We start from the raw sequence: 17,577 nt of genomic DNA on the forward strand, positions 1-17,577 counted from the left end.
AACTGTTGTAAGCAACTAAATAAAATTGTTAAATAATAAATAAATAGTATCGAGTCTTTAATTCTTTATTTATCTTTATTATTATTTGTATCCTATCTTTTTATTTTTTAAACTACTTTTTACCACTAGTGGCATTATATTCTAAACTTTAAACTGATTCAGACCATTTCTCACCCCATACAATAGCAGGTCTTAAATTACATTACAAAAGCTAGATAACAGTTCTTATTTGTCAAAAGGATTATCAGCTTTAATTATTCTAACAAAACAATCTCCAAATTGCATTTTCTCTATTAATTTAAATAAAAAATCCCAATGCAATCGATCAAAGGCTTTCTCTGCATCCAAAAAAATAAGTGCTGCTGAAGTATTCTTCTTTTCCAAATATTCCAATATATTAATAATCTGTCCAACATTATTCCTCCTCTGTCTCCCTTTTATAAAACCAGATTGATCAGTATAAAATATTAAAGGCAAGATGATTGGGAAATAATAAATGAATAGTATTGAGTCTTTAATTCTTTATTTATCTTTATTATTATTTGTATCCTATCTTTTTATTTTTTAAACTACTTTTTACCACTAGTGGCATTATATTCTAAACTTTAAACTGATTCAGACCATTTCTCACCCCATACAATAGCAGGTCTTAAATTACATTACAAAAGCTAGATAACAGTTCTTATTTGTCAAAAGGATTATCAGCTTTAATTATTAAATGTATTAAAAGAATCATCACACATTATCAGCATTATTAATTACATCCCCCTACTGCATTGATAACATCATGTCTTGTTAATTTAATGTTAAGGAATCACTAACTATTTAACATTTTAACTGTTTAACACTTAACTGTTTAACATTTTAAAGCAGTACAGAGATGACTTTCGAGAAAATACCCAGCAATTGTTTATTATAAAATATGAGCTTAAAATGTACTGAAGAAGAAGATAAAGTTCCTGCCACAATTTTTCTTTTTGGGAATTATAACGGCTTGTACAGGGATTGAGACTAAACTGATTCTGAATTTAATAACAGCAGCAAGACTGTTGATTGGACAATACTGGAAGAAAGAAGAGGTACCTACAATAGAAGAATGGATACTGAAAGTCATTAATTTGGCTGAGATGGCTAAAATCTCAGCTTTTTTAAAAGACAAGACGCAGGAAAGATATTTAATTGAATGGAAAAAATGGATTGATTATCTACAAAACAGATATCAGATTAAGAAATATCAGATTGCCTTTGAATAATTAGGAAGTATTATTTTATGTAATGGGGAGGGGGTTGGGAGATGAAAAGATTTGGATGAGGTTAATTGGATTAGAAGGGAAAATTTTATCTATGTTTGGTTTATGTATAACAATACCTTGTGATTAACCCTGGAAGCGGGGGAAGGGAGGGGAAGGGGTTTTGAGGGAGGGGAAAAAGGGGGAAATGTTTTGTTTTTAAAACTTTTTCAATAAAAAAATATATAAAAATATGAGCTTAGTTTAGGAAAAGGAGAAAGTCTGAAGAAAAAACTCAAGATTCAAAGTGCTAAACATAAATCACAAATGGCTATAATTTCTACAGTATAAATATGATGAACAAATGAATTAAAAGTTTCCATTGCTGTAAATCTTGTTAGGGTCCCAAAGATACTCAAATAGGTACCAACTATGCCTTACTGGACCATCCAATCTACAGCCAGAGGTTATACTATAAGTTTTGAGTGATAACAGCTTATAGTTTCTAATCTACAAAGTATCCCTATTCCATATCCCAGAATTCTAGAAGTGTAGAATTGGAAGAATAACACATGTCTAGTCCAACCTTCTGCATTGTGCAAGAAAGCCATTTAAACCACACATGAGAATAGAATAGAATAGAATAGAATTTTTATTGGCCAAGTGTAATTGGACACACAAGGAATTTGTCTTGGTGCATATGCTCTCACTGTACATAAAAGAAAAGATACGTTCATCAAGGTACAACATTTACAACACAATTGATGGTCAATATATCAATATAAATCATAAGGATTGCCAGCAACAAGTTTATTTATTTATTTATTTATTAAATTTTTATACCGCCCTTCTCCCGAAGGACTCAGGGCGGTGTACAGCCAGAATAAAACTTGTCCAAGACAGATTATAAAACATTTGAAATCACAACTGAAGTCTGAATTTGAAAACAAAAGTAATATTTAATTAAAATATTTTTTTATTGAAAAGTTTTAAAAAACAAAACATTTTCATTAGGTATTCATAAAACTCCCGTGACAATTTAAATTTCTGAAAATATACTATTGTATCGCGCATAAGTTTAGTTCATGTTACGTAAGTGAAACTAAATGGCGCTTATTTTCAGGATTCAAAAAATATATAAAAATATGAGCTTAGTTTAGGAAAAGGAGAAAGTCTGAAGAAAAAACTCAAGATTCAAAGTGCTAAACATAAATCTCTTCATGATCTGTGGCATAATTATTTGAGACTGATAACAGTTTGTATGTCTTTTGGTGACATTACCAAAAGACCTTATGCAACATCCTGGAAAGGTTGGGCAGCCAAAATTTTCAGAGGGGACAAATCTCTTAAAGAGAGAGAATGGTCAGGGCAAGCAACTAGAATATAAATAGAGAGTGCTAGCACTGATGATGTTACCTAGCTTGGGTAGTGAAATGTGTGCAAATAAACAATCAAGCTTAGAGAGCATCAAGAACTCCTCTCAAAGACCAAAATGCTTGGGGCATTGTAATTTGGAAAAAAAGAGAAGTAAGGAAGAAGTGATGAAGTTCTATAAAGTGTTGCATAGTATACATCAGTGGTAGTCAACCTGATCCCTACCGCCCTACTAGTGGGCGTTCCAGCTTTCATGGTGGGAGGTAGGGGTTTTGTCTGATACTGAAGCCCTTTCCCTTTTTTTTTAATTTAATGTTAAGGAATCACTAACTATTTAACATTTTAACTGTTTAACACTTAACTGTTTAACACTTAACTGTTTAACACTTAACTGTTTAACACTTAACTGTTTAACACTTAACTGTTTAACACTTAACTGTTTAACATTTTAACTGTTTAACACTTAACTGTTTAACACTTAACTGTTTAACACTTAACTGTTTAACACTTAACTGTTTAACACTTAACTGTTTAACATTTTAACTGTTTAACATTTTAACTGTTTAACACTTAACTGTTTAACACTTAACTGTTTAACACTTAACTGTTTAACACTTAACTGTTTAACACTTAACTGTTTAACACTTAACTGTTTAACATTTTAACTGTTTAACATTTTAACTGTTTAACACTTAACTGTTTAACATTTTAACTGTTTAACACTTAACTGTTTAACATTTTAACTGTTTAACATTTTAACTGTTTAACATTTTAACTGTTTAACACTTAACTGTTTAACATTTTAACTGTTTAACACTTAACTGTTTAACATTTTAACTGTTTAACATTTTAACTGTTTAACACTTAACTGTTTAACACTTAACTGTTTAACACTTAACTGTTTAACACTTAACTGTTTAACATTTTAACTGTTTAACACTTAACTGTTTAACACTTAACTGTTTAACATTTTAACTGTTTAACATTTTAACTGTTTAACATTTTAACTGTTTAACACTTAACTGTTTAACACTTAACTGTTTAACATTTTAACTGTTTAACATTTTAAAGCAGTACAGAGATGACTTTAGAAAATACCCAGCAATTGTTTATTATAAAATATGAGCTTAGTTTAGGAAAAGGAGAAAGTCTGAAGAAAAAACTCAAGATTCAAAGTGCTAAACATAAATCTCTTCATGATCTGTGGCATAATTATTTGAGACTGATAACAGTTTGAATGTCTTTTGGTGACCTTACCAAAAGACCTTATGCAACATCCTGGAAAGGTTGGGCAGCCAAAATTTTCAGAGGGCACAAATCTCTCTTAAAGAGAGAGAATGGTCAGGGCAAGCAACTAGAATATAAATAGAGAGTGCTAGCACTGATGATGTTACCTAGCTTGGGTAGTGAAATGTGTGCAAATAAACAATCAAGCTTAGAGAGCATCAAGAACTCCTCTCAAAGACCAAAATGCTTGGGGCATTGTAATTTGGAAAATAGGTTCGCAATGGGAGCACGTGCATGGCTGCTTCTTGTTCTACCCTCAGGTGCTTTGGAGAACAGCCCGACTCCCTCTTCTTTGTGGCAGCCCCTGAGATATTGGAACACAGCTATCATGTCTCCCTAGTCCTTCTTTTGTTAAACTAGACATACCCAGTTCCTGCAACCGTTCTTCATATGTTTTATCCTCCAGTCCCTAATCATCTTTGTTGCTCTTCTCTGCACTCTTTCTAGAGTCTCAACATCTTTTTACATCGTGGCGACCAAAACTGGATGCAATATTCCAAGTGTGGCCTTACCAAGGCATTATAAAGTGGTACTAACACTTCACGTGATCTTGATTCTATCCCTCTGTTTATGCAGCCCAGAACTGTGTTGGCTTTTTAACAGCTGCTGCACTGCTGGCTCATATCTAAATGGTTATCCAACATTTTCTTAAAATTTCCAGTGTTGGAGCATTCACAACTTCTGAAGGCAAGTCGTTCCACTTATTAATTGTTCTAACTGTCAGGAAATTTCTCCTTAGTTCTAAGTTGCTTCTTTCTTTGATCAGTTTCCACCCATTGCTTCTTGTTCTACCCTCAGGTGCTTTGGAGAACAGCCCGACTCCCTCTTCTTTGTGGCAGCCCCTGAGATATTGGAACACAGCTATCATGTCTCCCTAGTCCTTCTTTTGTTAAACTAGACATACCCAGTTCCTGCAACCGTTCTTCATATGTTTTATCCTCCAGTCCCTAATCATCTTTGTTGCTCTTCTCTGCACTCTTTCTAGAGTCTCAACATCTTTTTTACATCGTGGCGACCAAAACTGGATGCAATATTCCAAGTGTGGCCTTACCAAGGCATTATAAAGTGGTACTAACACTTCACGTGATCTTGATTCTATCCCTCTGTTTATGCAGCCCAGAACTGTGTTGGCTTTTTAACAGCTGCTGCACTGCTGGCTCATATCTAAATGGTTATCCACTAGGACTCCAAGATCCCTCTCACAAAATAACAACTAGAACAAGTGGTCAATGAAAACAACTGAAAGGAGATTTAGATTAAAACAAGCACTTCTTCATATAATGCATAAGCACCCAATTAAACTCATTACTGCAAGATGTGGAAGCGGCCATTAACCTGATCTGGCTCTGAAAGAGGCCTGGCTGGGTTGTGGACTCCAGAAGACAGGACTTTGCTGAGTAATTAACCAAGAGCTTTGGTTATGCTTCAGTTGAAGGCCATAGACTGATAAAAACTTGGAATCTTCTGCTTACGGCCTTTCATGGTGGGAGGTAGGGGTTTTGTCTGATACTGAAGCCCTTTCCTTTTTTTAATTTAATTGACTTTTAAAAATTTTCATAGCATTATTTAAAACATTTTCATTAGGTATTCATAAAACTCCCCGTGACAATTTAAATTTCTGAAAATATACTATTTGTATCGCCCGCGCATAAGTTTAGTTCACGTTACGTAAGTGAAACTAAATGGCGCTATAGTGCGACCGCAAACAAAAGAGCCTTGTCCCAGAATAGCTCGTGCATCTCCCCCCACACCACCCAGCTGTAACAGACAAGCAGAACTGGTAACCTCCCCACCCCAAACCCAATCCACGATACGCGAGAGGCATGCAGACGACAATACACTACTGTGAAACCGTGGCGGTTAGAAAATTTTACAACTAACAGAGATAGAAAAGTGGGTGATAGGTATAAAGGTTGAGTACCCTGGTATAGATTAAAGTCAATAGGGATGTTCTTGTCCCTCTCACAGGTACTACTATTGAGCAAGGTACCACATATACGGTACTGGTGCATTTTGTTTTTTTGGCCTAAATGTAGAACCTTACTTTTTTCACTGTTGAATTTCATTTTGTTAGATAGCGCCCAATGTTCAAGTCTGTCAAGATCTTTCTGTAACTTGAGCCTATCTTCTGGAGTGTTGGCTATTCCTGCCAGCTTGGTGTCATCTGCAAATTTGATGCTTCTTAATTTACAAACTTACAAGCAGAGCATGTAGGAAGAATTCCAAAAGGTCTTCTTGACCTTCCAACTTCAACTCTTTTTATCACTTTTAAAAATTTTCATAGCATTATTTAAAACATTTTCATTAGGTATTCATAAAACTCCTGTGACAATTTAAATTTCTGAAAATATACTATTTGTATCGCCCGCACATAAGTTTAGTTCATGTTACATAAGTGAAACTAAATGGCACTATAGTGCGACCGCAAACAAAAGAGCCTCGTCCCAGAATAGCTTGTGCATCTCCGCCCACACCATCCAGCTGTAACAGACAAGCAGAGCTGGTAGACGGCACCCCAAACCCAATCCACGATGAGGCATGCAGACGACAATACACTACTGTGAAACCGTGGCGGTTAGAAAATTTTACAACTAACAGAGATAGAAAAGTGGGTGATAGGTATAAAGGTTGAGTACCCTGGTATAGATTAAAGTCAATAGGGATGTTCTTGTCCTCACAAAATAACAACTAGAACAAGTGGTCAATGAAAACAACTGAAAGGAGATTTAGATTAAAACAAGCACTTCTTCATATAATGCATAAGCACCCAATTAAACTCATTACTGCAAGATGTGGAAGCGGCCATTAACCTGATCTGGCTCTGAAAGAGGCCTGGCTGGGTTGTGGACTCCAGAAGACAGGACTTTGCTGAGTAATTAACCAAGAGCTTTGGTTATGCTTCAGTTGAAGGCCATAGACTGATAAAACTTGGAATCTTCTGCTTACGGCCTTTCATGGTGGGAGGTAGGGGTTTTGTCTGATACTGAAGCCCTTTCCTTTTTTTAATTTAATTGACTTTTTAAAAAAAACATAATTCTTATTAAAATGCATTTTTACAAAGTGAAAAGCTAGACATAAACAATATAAAAGAAATGCAAAGAAAAAAGGGCTGCAAACAATAGAAAGTGAGAAAAAAGCAAGAAAGACAAAAATACTTAAAGAAGCAATTTCTAATCTTTTGCAGCAATTATAAATATACTTAATGCCATTTCCACCCTTCTCTTCTCCCCATATTCAGCCCTTGTTAACAAATCACCAGTTTACTTTTATTCATTTTTAGCAAAAAAATCCATAAAGTGGGGTGAGTAGGTAGGTGTTCATTGTGATTTTTTTAATTGTGGCTTTTAAATGTTGTACACTGTTTGGAGTAACTGTTGTAAGCAACTAAATAAAATTGTTAAATAATAAATAAATAGTATTGAGTCTTTAATTCTTTATTTATCTTTATTATTATTTGTATCCTATCTTTTTATTTTTTAAACTACTTTTTACCACTAGTGGCATTATATTCTAAACTTTAAACTGATTCAGACCATTTCTCACCCCATACAATAGCAGGTCTTAAATTACATTACAAAAGCTAGATAACAGTTCTTATTTGTCAAAAGGATTATCAGCTTTAATTATTAAATGTATTAAAAGAATCATCACACATTATCAGCATTAGATTAATTAATTACATCCCCTTACTGCATTGATAACATCATGTCTTGTTAATTTAATGTTAAGGAATCACTAACTGTTTAACATTTTAACTGTTTAACACTTAACTGTTTAACATTTTAAAGCAGTACAGAGATGACTTTTGAGAAAATACCCAGCAATTGTTTATTATAAAATATGAGCTTAAAATGTACTGAAGAAGAAAATAAAGTTCCTGCCGCAATTTTTCCTTTTGGGAATTATAACGGCTTGTACAGGGATTGAGACTAAACTGATTCTGAATTTAATAACAGCAGCAAGACTGTTGATTGGACAATACTGGAAGAAAGAAGAGGTACCTACAATAGAAGAATGGATACTGAAAGTCATTAATTTGGCTGAGATGGCTAAAATCTCAGCTTTTTTAAAAGACAAGACGCAGGAAAGATATTTAATTGAATGAAAAAAATGGATTGATTATCTACAAAACAGATATCAGATTAAGAAATATCAGATTGCCTTTGAATAATTAGGAAGTATTATTTTATGTAATGGGAGGGGTTGGGAGATGAAAAGATTTGGATGAGGTTAATTGGATTAGAAGGAAAATTTTACTCTATGTTTGGTTTATGTATAACAATACCTTGTGATTAACCCGGGAAGCGGGGGGGGGGGAAGGGAGGGGGGAAGGGGTTTTTTTGCGAGGGAGGGGGGAAAAAGGGGGGGAAATGTTTTTGTTTTTTAAAAACTTTTTCAATAAAAAATATAAAAAAATATGAGCTTAGTTTAGGAAAAGGAGAAAGTCTGAAGAAAAAACTCAAGATTCAAAGTGCTAAACATAAAGTTGAATCTCTTCATGATCTGTGGCATAATTATTTGAGACTGATAACAGTTTGAATGTCTTTTGGTGACCTTACCAAAAGACCTTATGCAACATCCTGGAAAGGTTGGGCAGCCAAAATTTTTAGAGGGCACAAATCTCTCTTAAAGAGAGAGAATGGTCAGGGCAAGCAACTAGAATATAAATAGAGAGTGCTAGCACTGATGATATTACCTAGCTTGGGTAGTGAAATGTGTGCAAATAAACAATCAAGCTTAGAGAGCATCAAGAACTCCTCTCAAAGACCAAAATGCTTGGGGCATTGTAATTTGGAAAAAAAGAGAAGTAAGGAAGAAGTGATGAAGTTCTATAAAGTGTTGCATAGTATACATCAGTGGTAGTCAACCTGATCCCTACCGCCCCACTAGTGGGCGTTCCAGCTTTCATGGTGGGAGGTAGGGGTTTTGTCTGATACTGAAGCCCTTTCCCTTTTTTTTTAATTTAATTGACTTTTTAAAAAATTTTCATAGCATTATTTAAAAACATTTTCATTAGGTATTCATAAAACTCCCCGTGACAATTTAAATTTCTGAAAATATACTATTGTATCGCCCGCGCATAAGTTTAGTTCATGTTACGTAAGTGAAACTAAATGGCGCTATAGTGCGACCGCAAACAAAAGAGCCTCGTCCCAGAATAGCTTGTGCATCTCCCCCCACACCACCCAGCTGTAACAGACAAGCAGAACTGGTAGACGGCACCCCCCCCAAACCCAATCCACGATGCACGAGAGGCATGCGCAGACGACAATACACGGCGCATTACTGTGAAACCGGTGGGCGGTTAGAAAATTTTACAACTAACAGAGATAGAAAAGTGGGTGATAGGTATAAAAAGGTTGAGTACCCCTGGTATAGATTAAAGTCAATAGGGAGATGTTCTTGTCCCTCTCACAAAATAACAACTAGAACAAGTGGTCAATGAAAACAACTGAAAGGAGATTTAGATTAAAACAAGCACTTCTTCATATAATGCATAAGCACCCAATTAAACTCATTACTGCAAGATGTGGAAGCGGCCATTAACCTGATCTGGCTCTGAAAGAGGCCTGGCTGGGTTGCGGACTCCAGAAGACAGGACTTTGCTGAGTAATTAACCAAGAGCTTTGGTTATGCTTCAGTTGAAGGCCATAGACTGATAAAAACTTGGAATCTTCTGCTTACGGCCTTTCATGATGGGCGGTAGGGGTTTTGTCCAATACTGAAGCACTTTCCTTTTTTTTTATTTAATTGACTTTTTAAAAAATTTTCATAGCATTATTTAAAAACATTTTCATTAGGTTTTCATAAAATTCCCCGTGACAATTTAAATTTCTGAAAATATACTATTGTATCGCCCGCGCATAAGTTTAGTTCATGTTACCTAAGTGGAACTAAATGGTGCTATAGTGCGACCGAAAATGAAAGAGCCTCATCCCAGAATAGCTCGCGCATCTCCCCCCACACCACCCAGCTGTAACAGACAAGCAGAGCTGGTAGCTGGCGCTCCCTCCCAACCCAATCCACGATGCACGAGGCATAGACGACAATACACATTACTGTGAAACCGTGGTTAGAAAATTTTACAACTAACAGAGATAGAAAAGTGGGTGATAGGTATAAAAAGGTTGAGTACCCCTGGTATAGATTAAAGTCAATAGGGAGATGTTCTTGTCCCTCTCACAAAATAACAACTAGAACAAGTGGTCAATGAAAACAACTGAAAGGAGATTTAGATTAAAACAAGCACTTCTTCATATAATGCATAAGCACCCAATTAAACTCATTACTGCAAGATGTGGAAGCGGCCATTAACCTGATCTGGCTCTGAAAGAGGCCTGGCTGGGTTGCGGACTCCAGAAGACAGGACTTTGCTGAGTAATTAACCAAGAGCTTTGGTTATGCTTCAGTTGAAGGCCATAGACTGATAAAAACTTGGAATCTTCTGCTTACGGCCTTTCATGGGTGGCTGACCATTGTGAGAAATAAAATGTTGGAATGAGTAAAATAGACCTGATCCAGCAGACCTATTCTGATTAAGTTGAAATTGTTCTTTAGTTTTGAATACTGCATCTCCTAATGCCACTTTTGGGATGTCAATGATTCTGTGTACAAATTGTACTGTGTATTGACCTTTGCAGAAGGCAATAGGGTTTTGTGAGCAAAGGGTTCCTTTCTCTCTATAGTTTATTGTGGCTGGATATTAGTTGGTTCATTAACTGTTTTGTTGAATATCCCATATTTATAATCCCATTAGGCCTTCACATATGACCCCATAAATCATGTTATTTGGATTCATACAACTGCAATAAACCCAAGTTAAACTACATTTTGTCCAAATCAAGCTACAGTGATGATGATGATGATAATAATGATGATGATGATGACATTAAAATGGTATTAGTATTGTTTTATAAAACTTTAGTAAGGCCATACTTGGAATACTGCATCCAGTTTTGGTCACAATATAAAAAAGATGCTGAGATTCTGGAAAGAGTGCAGAGAAGGACGACAAAGATGATTGGGGGACTGGAGACTACAAAATATGAAAAATGATTGCAGGAATTGGGTATGTCTAGTCTAATGAAAAGAAGGACTAGAGGAGAAATGATAGCAGTGCTTCAATATCTGAGGAGCTGCCACAAAGAAGAGGAGTCAACCTATTTTTCAAAGCACCAGAAGGCAAGTCAAGAAATGGAAAAACAAGGAGAGAAGCAACTTAAAACTATGAAGAAATTTCCCAACAGTGAGAACAATTGTCCAGCAGAATGGCTTGCCTTTAGTAGTTCTGGGGGAACTACTAAAGAAGAGACTGGAAAGCCATTTGTCTGACATGGTAAGGTCTCCTGTTTGAGCAGGGTTTGGACTAGGAGACCTCCAAGGTCCTTTCCAACTCTGTTATTCTATGTTCTCTGTTATTGTATGTTCAGTAATTCTACTGCTTTAAATCAATAGTTGAAATAAAACACATCCTTTTTTGTATACTGAAAAGAATACAGAACAGAATACAGGGCAAGGTGCCACAACCAGGAATCAGATCATCCCTGCCACATACCCCAACTGCCAGTTCTCTACTGGCTTAAATCTGTATTGCGTTCAGATCACCCGATAGTGAACCGAACACTGCTCTTTACTCCTGGAAAGGGACAAGTTTCACTTTAAACTTTATTTTAAAGTTTAATTCTCTTGTTGCATCAAGAAGGATTTCTTGGCCTCCGACACTTTTTGAGGCTGAGGAAGGGGAAGAGAGATATAGAGATCCCTCCCAATGAACTGGTGAAGCACGTCACCAACGATTTATCTGGAACACTGCAACCAAATTTGGTCACCACACTACAAAAAAAGATGTTGAGACTTTGGAAAAAGTTCAGAGAAGAGCAACTAAGATGATCAAAGGCCTGGAGACTAAAACATAGGAAGAAGCGGCTGCAGGATTTGGGTTTGGCTAGTCTAGAGAAAAGAATTAGGGGTGACATGATAGCAGTATTCCAATATTTGAGAGGCTTCCACAAAGAAGAGGGGATCAAATTATTCTCCAAAGCACCAGAGGGCAGGACAAGAAACAATGACTAGAAACTAATCAAAGATATAATGAAGGGAACAATAGGACAGGAATGGTAGGCACTTTTGTACTCTTATGCACGCCCCTTATAGTCCTCTTAGGAATGGGGTGAGGTCAATAGTAGACAGTTTTTGGTTGAAGATTTTGGGGTTTTGAGTAGAGACTATAGAGTCAGGTAGTGAGTTCCAAGCGTTAACAACTCTGTTACAGAAGTCGTTTTCGGCAATCAAGTTTGAAGCGGTTGACATTAAGTTTGAATCTATTAAGATTCAAGAGAATCTTATTAAGATTATTAAGAATCTATTAAGATTATTAATATTAATTAATTATTAATTATTATTATTATTAATTAATTATTATTAAGATTATTAAGAATCTATTAAGATTCAAGAGAGAATCAATCTGGAATTAAGGAGAAACTTCCTAACAGCGAGGACAATTAATCCGTGGGACAGCTTGCCTTCAGAAATCGTGGACGCTTCATCACTGGAGGTTTTCAAGAAGAGACTGGCCAGTCGCTTGTCTGAAATGGTATAGGGTCTCCTGCTTGAGCAAGGGGGTGGACTAGAAGACCTCCAAGGTCCCCTTCCCAGCTCTATTCTCATTGACTGAACGATAAGGCAAATATTCATCATCAGGATATCTGACCACCAACCTCACCCCGCAACTTGAGTTCGCACAACCAGAAGCGCCGCTGCCACAACCTCTATTCCCCTCCACCCCGATCACGTGTAGCGGGCGGAGCTGTTGTGCCTTCGCTACTTATCACAAGCGGAAGCTTGTGGCGGCCAGGACGCTTTTCTTGGCTGAACTGCTGCAGGCGCCGTTTCTGCCCTAGTACGCTGGCTATTCATGGAGCAGGGAAGCAGCTTGGAAAAAGAGCCTTTGTTGCCGCCTCCGCTGCCAGCGGCTGCCAAGCGTCACAGGCTCTACTCGGGCAGGGGCAGCGGAGACCTGGAGGATGATGGACACTGCTGCGTGTCCGCGGCCTCCTCGCCTCGTTCTGGCGGGCCTGGTGAGACCCGGGACAATTGGGAGTGCCTGTTGGGCTGCTTCTCGGTACTGGGAGGAACTGGACGCTGCAGGCCGAGGAAAGCTGGCGACGGAAAACTCAAAGCCCGTCGCCTCTCTCCCAAGCTGGGGCTTGATCAGAATGAGAGCTCCCGATCCGGAGCTTTCAATTGAGTTTAGGAACCGATTCTTAAAATCGTAGGTGGAATATCGGATGCCAGGTTCCAGGTCAAGTAGGGGGGACTGGAATTGTTGGCTTATGGGGGAAAAATAGGCTTGGCTTTGCAGACCCACTGCGAAGTAAGTTTGGATCTGTCTCCCAGGTGTATGATTAGGAGTGCTGAGAGCTTTGGTTTTTCTGATGGTCCTGGAGTGGATCACAGAGATCCAGTTTAGGGGTTGAAGTGGAACAGTTAGAAACAGTATGTGCCTCAGAACAGAGTCCTAGGTTCACTAATGCCCGGAGCCAATAGGTGATATGTTCTGATTTTATTTAGCCTGTGGGATGAACCCAGCCGTTGGGCATTTGTGTGGGTGCAACCACTTGGGATCAGATAGACAGTTAGCTGTAAAGATGGAGCCAGGGAACTGGGCACTTTTGCATGATGCAGTGAAACAGCAGCTGTGGGCACATGGAGTAATGTTATGCAGTAGATCACAGTGTTTCTCAACCTGTCAGGGGAATTTTGGGAGTTCACGTATCTTAAAGATGCCAAGGTTGAGGAACACTGCCCTACATGCTTTGGACCTGCTGTGACATGAGATTAAAATCTGGTTCGTTCAAACATACCTTTTATTTCTCTCCGATTGAGTTGTTTTTGTGAACAGAACACGCACAAGAGGGAGGCGTCAGCTAAGATCTATTTTGGTGGGGAAAGGCAGGGATCCTCAAAATGTTTAGTACTACAAAATAATATTTCTGTTTCTAGGAATGGGGGGTGGGGAGGAATCTCCAGAAGTGGAACTCAAGACTGAAAATGCTCAGTGGTCTCATAGGACGGAGGCAATAAAGTAAGAGGAGTACACTAGAGGAGAATGAAGATTGTAGCCACTTGAAACTGTGAACAGGAGCATTTCACACTGCAGTCTGCTTCTTTAGATTATTCTCATTACATCCTGCGAGATATTCCATGGCTTGCATACTTGCAGAGCCAATATTGTAAGCTGAGAGGAGGATAAGAAAACCTCACTGGCAGATCCCATTTTTAAAGAAAACCTCAGAAAAGTTATTTAAGAGAGGCTGTACTGTACGGTTAGGCTGAATCCCCTGACATTCTCGTCTGTCTAGTTTAGAGTTTTTTGTCCTTCCTACAAAGGTATTCTCCCGTCAGCCCAGACCTGTGAAAAATAGAATGCTATGGATCTTCTTGCCCAAAGTGAAGAAATATAGAAATTAACCTTTTTGCTATTGGGAAACAGGAGTAGGTGTGCAATTATGTGGTCTTTCACATAGGGAAGATTTTTATTAAACCAATGAAGACAGATGTCTATGTATATAAAAGCTTTCTGTATTGGGCAAAGAGAAATAGAGGAAAATAAAAGAAAGCAACAGTCTCACACAGAATTCCAAATAAAATTAAGATAATCTGCTTAGCGAAAGTAGTTACACATTTCTTCCTTGAATACGTGTTTAGATTTCAATCCATGTCCAGAGTTCATAATAGAAAGAACATTTGGGAAAGATGATATGGAACTCCTGCCTCAGCCTTTCGTTCCTTTCCCCACTCAATTTTAGAGACTATAAAGCAGTGGTGAAATCCATTTTTTTTACTACCGGTTCTGTGGGCATGGCTTGGTGGGCATGGTATGGCTTGATGCACGTGACAGGGGAAGGATACTGCAAAATCTCCATTCCCACTCCTCCCTGGTGCCAGCCAGATGTGGTATTTGCCAGTTCTCCAAACTACTCAAAATTTCCGCTATCAGTTCTTCAGAACCTGCTGGATTTCACGCCTGCCATAAAAGATAATTTAAAGCCAGCCTCTTTGGAAGAGACTTTTAAATGCTGCATCTTTGAGATCCTAGGACACAATTTAGCAGATGTGTTAGGGAGCACTCTTAAGTCATATTGAAAAATAGAGTATTGTCAAAACTAAAAATACATATACAGTGATGCTGATTTTGACACTGATTCTGAAACTGATTCCCTCAAGTTTGGAAAATCATCTTTATCAATAGTAGTGATAAGGAAAATATTCATAGTATATTGTGTAAATATTCTTCCCTTTATTTCTTAATACAGGTAGTCCTGAACTTACAATGACAATTGCACCCAAAATTTCTGTTGTTCATTGAAATTCTGATAAAACCTTGTCCTTTTGTGGCACTGTTGTAAACAACAGTTCACTTCAGAACTTTTGTGTTTGATCTTTCTAATTAAGATAATTGTTAATAAACCTTCAGATTGCTGAAAATTAGTCTTTCATTTTCATGGTGTGAGAGTTACTTTGCCTATAATATTTCTGAAAATCTACTCCAAAGTCTTCCATTATTCACTAACTGACCATATAACAATTATTTTTAACATATATTTGGAAACATGGATAGTAACATTATGGTTTCAGAGTGATATGGCCTTTGCACAATGCAATCAATACATAGCTTGACTTTATGATAGAGCACAGAATTGTTCAACAGTAAAGCTGTAGGTTTGCTTAAGACTGATTAGCTGATGCTGGTAGCATTTCTTCTTAGTCAGAACAATATTGTACTTAAAATGTTTTTTTAAATATTAATTGAATAGCGAGTGAGTGGATAAAATTCTTTACAGAAATGAGGAACATTGCTATCTGAAGCGTGATGCAATGAAGTTCCTAGATTAGAGAAGTGGGCTCAAAATAAAATAACAGAATTATAAATGACAAATGTAAAATTCTTCACTCAAAAGAGTAATATACTTATGAATAGAAGCAGGATACCTGGATTGTTCACGGTGCATAAAGGATTTTGAAATGGTAGTTGAGTGCAAAATGATTGCAAGTTAGCATTGTGATGTGGCTACTCAAAAATTCAAAAGGCAAATGTAGTTTTTAACTGCAACAACAGAAATAGTTTTCAAACGAACTTGGTTTGCAATGGCTGGATCCACTTCCTTTTAAGGATTCAAAGAAGGTGGATCAGGTTCAGAAAGGCAATGAGGCTAATTAGGAGACATTAAATCCTGTTAAGAGATTGAAAGAATGGGCAGTACAGCTAGCTCTTGACTTACAACAGTTTATTTAGTGACCATCCAAAGTTACAATGGCATTTAAAAAAGTGACTTATAACCGTTTTTCACCCGCTGCAGCATTCCCATTGTCATGTGACCAAAATTTATATGCTTGGCAACTGACTCATATTTATGATGGTTGCAATATGCTGGGGTCATATGATCATCTTTTGCAACCTTCTGACAAGCAGAGTCAATGGAGAAACCAGATTCACTTAACAACCGTGTTACTAACAAACGGCAGGGATTCACTTAACAAATGTGGCGAGAAAGGTCATAAAATGAGGAAAAACTCACTTAACAACTGTCTTGCTTAAGTAACAGAACTTTTGGGTTCAATTGCAGTTGTAAGTCGAAAACTACCTGTATTTAGTTTTGAGAAGAAAAGACTGAACGGCCTATCACAACACTCTTCCAGCATCGAAGTAGGTCATCAAAGTCAGAATACAGAATACAGGATTTATGTTTCAGGAAAGCAAATTCCAACTGAACATTCAAAACCCTTCCTAACAGAACATTTTGATAGTTGGAAGCAGTTACTGTATGGAAAAAGATGTTGGCCTCTTATTATTCAGTTAGGGATAGGACAGGTTAGCATGGAGTAAAGTCTCTCATGATTTTACAAGATGGAACAAGACTGAGCCACTTTTTCCTTTCCTGGTTTACGTACCTGTCAATTCACTTGTAAAACTGGAACCAATTAAAGCTTTCCACACAGTTAGGCAGAGAGCTTTTTTGTATATTATTACATCTGTTGTTTACCCCTTGTTGATAATGGAATTTATTTTTCAGAGAGACAAGGAGACATGAGGTGTTTCCCTACCTGTCATTTTTTCCCTACAATTTGATAAATAAAGGCCTGTCTACCAACTTTCTTTTCCTTTAGATGCATCCTGCCTCTAGGACTTGGAGCAGGGGTGAAATGCTCCCAGTTTGGACCGGATCAGCCGACCTGGTAGCGATGGCGGTGGGTGGTTTGGAGAACCTGTAGCAAAAATCCCTGCCCCCCCCGCCCATGCCCACCCAACCGCCCTGTCACCCGCTTGCCCGCTTGAAAAAAATACTTTTAAAAGTAAAAAAAAAAGGCTCTGATGATTGCGTGCCACAGCTGTGATCATCAGAGCCTTTTTATTTACTTTTTAAAAGCATTTTACTATTGGTTCCGGAGAACTGGTAGTAAAAAAATGGCTAAAAAGTAAAAAAAAAAAAAGTTCCGACAATCAGGTGAGCAATGCGCAATCTTTGGAACTTTTTTTTTACTTTTTAAAGCATTAAAGCATGCTAAAAAAGTTTAAAAAAAAAGTTCTGACTTATGTGTCTCTCACCTGATCGTTGGAACTTTTTTTTTTTTTCATTTTTTACTACCGGTTCAGGCGAACCAGACCGAACTGGAAACATTTCACTCC

The 17,577-nt window shown here is 37.3% G+C and overlaps 1 protein-coding gene across 1 annotated transcript in view; it reads left to right on the forward strand.

Annotated features, from left to right (window-relative positions):
• The first annotated feature begins 12,714 nt into the window (after positions 1-12,714).
• The window catches only part of TPCN2 (two pore segment channel 2), a 53,123-nt gene continuing 48,260 nt past the window's right edge, over positions 12,715-17,577 (forward strand). Inside the window, exon 1 of the mRNA XM_058161395.1 lies at positions 12,715-12,967. Within this exon, the coding sequence (XP_058017378.1) occupies positions 12,805-12,967 (163 nt within the window). The 5' untranslated portion in view covers positions 12,715-12,804. The remainder of the gene's footprint in view (positions 12,968-17,577) is intronic.

Source organism: Ahaetulla prasina, chromosome 1 (assembly GCF_028640845.1).
Source record: "Ahaetulla prasina isolate Xishuangbanna chromosome 1, ASM2864084v1, whole genome shotgun sequence".
Classification (NCBI taxonomy): Eukaryota; Metazoa; Chordata; class Lepidosauria; order Squamata; family Colubridae; genus Ahaetulla; species Ahaetulla prasina.